This window comes from Acanthisitta chloris, unplaced genomic scaffold (genome assembly GCF_000695815.1).
Source record: "Acanthisitta chloris isolate BGI_N310 unplaced genomic scaffold, ASM69581v1 scaffold2929, whole genome shotgun sequence".
In the NCBI taxonomy this organism is placed as follows: Eukaryota; Metazoa; Chordata; class Aves; order Passeriformes; family Acanthisittidae; genus Acanthisitta; species Acanthisitta chloris.
Window position 1 is genome coordinate 1 of NW_008690694.1, and position 4,849 is coordinate 4,849.

Below are 4,849 nucleotides of genomic sequence, written 5' to 3' on the forward strand. Positions count from 1 at the left end.
TGAACGACCTCGGCATTGCAGGCTCTGCGTTTGGTGGGGCCTCAACGCTGCGATTGTGCTCCGTGTTAGGACTGCTTTTAGTTTTGCGTGGAGTTGTACAGTTAAAGTAGAAACATATTTGGAAACAGGTTCGGACTATTGATAGAATGATTCCATTCACATATGGAAATGTGAAAATGAATAGGAAAATAGCTGAGTTCAGCAGCACTTTTCTGAACTTTCAGCTTTGGAGGAAGAATTAAAAAGTTCGGACTAATTTGACTTGAAACTGTTTTGTTAACAAACCTTATGAAAGTCAGTAGCTCTTAAGGCTGATGCAATAAAACCCAACATTAACATGTTTGGGAAAAAGCATGTTTAACTTCATCTTTTATAAGTTGTTCTGTAATGATTGAGACTCAAAGAGACATTATTTGTTGTTTCCATTAAGGCTAAATGATTCTATGATGTAGCAAACTTTTCAAACCATAGAAAAGCTCTTTCTGGACATGTGTAGATAGGAAGTGCTAGCAATAAAAATGCTACTTAAGTGAAAAGATGTAGTGGATTATGAACATACCAAAATAAAGTGACTTAGTGACTTTATCCCTGTGCTATACCAGCTGCAGACTATTGCTGCTGCTAACAGTATTTTTGTCAGTGTCTTCTTGAGACTATCTTTAGGAGTCTCTTTTGGAATCTGTTTTGGTGTTGCTGAAGGAGCTGTCAAAAGTAGGAGAGAAGTGAAGCATTAATACATCTTTTCACTGGGTTCAGAAAGTATTGGCAAGGGTGCACAATGTTGAGTGGGCATTAGGTAGCAATGTTTGCAGAGGCAAAACATCAAGGGTATGGGCAGTAATTTTCAATGAATCTGTACAAGCTGCAGTGCTACAGTAGGAAACAGATTTATAACAAGTGGGTTTTCCCTCAAATTTGTGATTGGTCCTTATTAAAATTAATACAAGTAGTAGCTTTTTCCATTCTGGAAGGAAATGGGATTGAAATGGTTGCAGCAGCATCTGAGTGGTTTGGTACTGTTTGAGTGCAGGTGTATTGAACTGCTTTTTTCTTATGTTTTCAGGACGAGGATTTGCATTTCAGCGGAAACAAAAGATTGAAAGACAATACAGAAAGTTACAGAGAAAGGGAAGAAAACTCCATTCACAACAGGACAATCAGTTTACTGATACCTATCCAGAGCACTTGAAACACCTTTATCTAGCAGAGGAAGAAATGCTTAAGAAGCGGCGCAGAGCTCTAGATGATTCAGTCTTATCAGAAGAAAAGCTTAATAAAGCAGTAGAGTAAGTTCTTGAAATGTGTCTGTAAAAACAAATAATTGTTTCCATCACTGAAGGAATGTTTTAGATCTCACACTTTACATGGACTTCAGTATGGTGATTTCCTTTACAAAAAATTGCCATTAGTCTTAAATATTTTCCCTGATTGTTAGAAAACCAAATTGCAATGTAAGTAGTTTTGTACTTGAGACATGTGGTGTTATTGTACAGTGTTGCCACAAGATGGGGATGAGCATAAGGCAGAAATTTTTTTTTCTTTTCTCCAGAAGAGAGTGATATTTCTAAATGAAATTATGAGCAAATACCTTCTCTTTGGTTTTGATCGTCCGTCTGAAACCTCCCTGATGGTGTTGGCTAGTTTTCAACTTTTTTTAGTGAGTAAACAGTAATCAAAAACTTTCTTTGTGAATAGCCATTAAATATCCAGCAAGGCTTCTATTTTTCAAGGGTGAAATGCCTTTGCTCCCACATGGTTTATGTAACAGCTTTATTGTAAATCAGAAAAAAATTTAGAGCTAAATAACCAGTAAAATCCCCTCAAAGTAGTGTGGTAGTAAATGTCAGACAAATGGCACTGGTTTTCTTCTTGTTTTCTTTGGTAAAAGATATGTGGGCAGTTTTTTATATTACAGTCTGGAAGGAACATAATTTGAGTTCCTTATTTCACAATACTATGGATCTTTTCAATATACTTTTTCAGTACCTAATTTCAGAACATTAATATGCTATTCCATTCAAGAGGAAACTTTTAGAAAGGCATTGTTACTACTGTTCTTTTTCACTTATTTGACTTCTCTGGCAGTCTGCTACCAGCTGGCTGTCCTTGTATCTCTGCAGTTGCATCCACATGTCAGAACTAGAAAGAGAGACTACAGGTCTAAGCTAGTGCATTCAGTTTTTCTAGCGCTGCAGAGCTTACATTTTGGTAAAAACTCCTTTAGGCACGCTGCATGAAACATCATCCATGTCAAGAACCATCAGATAAGGTATATGTGCTGCTAAAAGTGGTGTGGAGTTCAGTGTTCAGTACATTTGGCATTGAAGGAGTTTAGTTTCATGCAAACTGCTCACTAAATGGCATGGTATGGCGTTGGATATCATGTAAGAGTGGTGCAAATAGGTGTCCATTGAGGGCAGGAGGATGAGCCTTCTGAAGTCTGTATTTGTAACTGACTTCCCTGAATATGCAAAAAACCAGTGGAAGAGTGGAAGACTGCTGTGATTCTGCAGTGGCTGTGGGATGTGTGGTTATGTCTCCTTGGTGACAGGCCTTGTCTGAAGTACATGTACTTTTTCTTACAGGTCAGTTGTGACTGAAGGGAAGTTTAAGAAGAAAACATCCAATCAGAAGGCAAAGGAAGAGTATGAGAAAATAAAGGCTGAGCGTGCTAGAAAGAAAGAGGTAAAACTTACACAGAGATCTTTGTTTATTTTAGACAAAGACTAGATTAATGTCATTTCTACCTGTCAATTTTCTTTCTGGACCTAAAGAGGAGCATAGGAGAAGAATAGAGATACTGGTATGCTTTCAGTCTTTTTTCGACTTGATAGTAATATTCAGGCATTCAAAGCATCATTCCTCTTGGTTCTTACTGGTTTTGTCTTGCAGTTGCCATTAGCAGGGTTTTATTTTGCCAGTTGGTACATCAAGAAAAGCTTAGAGCTTGGTCTGCATATCCCAGTGGGTTATATTAGACCTCTTAAATATTGTAGAAGGGGAAGTAATAACAGTACCATCATCTTGAGATGAATGAAGAAATATCCTAAGTCTTACAGTGTTACCATAATGCAGTTCTCATTTTTCCTTTTTATGTACTTTGACCAACAGTGAAATAATTAAATGTAATAGTGTCCACAGCCAAAATCTTTAGTAATTCCCCTCCTTCTAATTGAACGGGAATTATTTTTGCAGTACATATCATAATGTTATTGTTGAATACCTGACTTGAGTTAAATAAGATATCCTTATTTAACTAGTTTTGTTCTCTCCACTTACATTGTTTGTTGAACTGTAAAATGGTACAAAGAGTAACATTGTAAAAGTTGTGTAACCTGTTTCTCACATGTTAAATTTCAGTAACTATATGGCTGGATAAAACATGTTATTTCGTCAGTTTAGCTGTATTTAGTATAACACAAGCTGATCCGTGATTCTGAGGGAGTTACATGATTATTCCGCTCATAGCTGCTTTTTTGAATGTCATGCCAAAAGAATGAATGTTGTGACCAGCTTATTTAGGTGAAATGGGAAGAAGCAAAACCCCAGCAAGACTGCTAGGGGTTTTCTTTCAGCAACACTTTGTCGCCTGAGGGCAGGTGTTGGTATTTTTAGGCTTATTCAAGGTATTTAGGCAAAAAAACCTGTGGCTAAGTAACTATTTATGTGGAATACTGGCATGAGGATCACATACTTTACCCTCATGTATGTTAGCAAACACTGGATTTGCTGTTACTTATCTTGGGAAGAGAAATAAGTTTCAAGACACTGTTTTGGCCTCCACACTGTGTAAAAATCCTGAGGATTTAGTGAAGATCAGAAAAATCACAAATGTAAGTAGCAACTGCCTAAGTAAGATGAGTGTTCTTGCTTTGGGTAAGCATTTGGTTGATAGCTCAGATGGATGTTGTTTACAGCAGTATGCTGAACTGCAGTGAAATTATTAGATAGGAAGTGAATTACGTGCAAGTTAGAGTTGGTACTGCTCTGGTTTTTAAAAAACGGGAACAAATTATATTAATCATTGTTGTGCTAAAATAAGAATTCTGAATGGAAAGAGGTTTGCATAATTTGGGTATTTTTATGGTTGGTTGGTTGGTTGATTGTTTGGTTTTTTCCCCGAAGCCTCTTAGATTTCTATTTAGAAGTCTTTCCTTGGGTTATTTCTGGTTAATTTTGTATTCTACACTAGAGAACAATTCTTAGTAATTTCTGTACGTCACAGAAGCTATCTATGCCATGGAAAACAAAAATATCATTGATAAGTTATCATCTCTTCAGGCATTTTGCAGAAACATCTGCCTTTGTAGTCAGCATGGCACTGCCTTTGAACGCATAGGCTTTATGAGAAGAAATCATCTAAATTAACTGAAGCAGTCCTTCAGTCTGATTTGTGATGTCTTGCATGTTTTGGTAGGACATGATATAAGTAAAGTAAGCTGGTTATCTTGCTTGTTGTGGATGTTTGTCCAAATTACTTACTAAAATTACAACACTAAAGAAGGGGGTGCAAGCTGTTTGATAAAATCTGAGCGTAGCATCGTGCTGATTATCCACATACTGGTAACAGTCCATTAGTTGTTTGGTTGCATGTGTGCTGTCCCTTCAATATGGAAGGTTTTACAGGTGAAAATTTGACTAACGTTTTGGAGTTTTTTCCTCTGTTTTAAAAATAAAGGCAGCAATCTGTGTTGCTTCAAAGAGGACAGGTCACTAGTAGTTTGGTCCTCATTACATTGCCATAGGTAATGCTGCTTGAGGTCCTGGTTCAGATATGTCCCATATCCTGTCTGCCAGTCCCATGCAGATGTGTCCAGTATTCTAGCACATCTGGACTGGCAGGGCATTT

General features: G+C 37.2%; 1 protein-coding gene across 1 annotated transcript in view; it reads left to right on the forward strand.

Annotated features, from left to right (window-relative positions):
• Positions 1–1,063: 1,063 nt before the first annotated feature.
• Positions 1,064–4,849, forward strand: part of CCDC59 (coiled-coil domain containing 59) — a gene marked incomplete at its 5' end in the record, with an annotated part of 4,816 nt that continues 1,030 nt past the window's right edge. Inside the window, 2 exons of the mRNA XM_009081902.1 lie at positions 1,064–1,286; positions 2,586–2,685. Of these exons, the coding sequence (XP_009080150.1) occupies positions 1,064–1,286; positions 2,586–2,685 (323 nt within the window). The remainder of the gene's footprint in view (positions 1,287–2,585; positions 2,686–4,849) is intronic.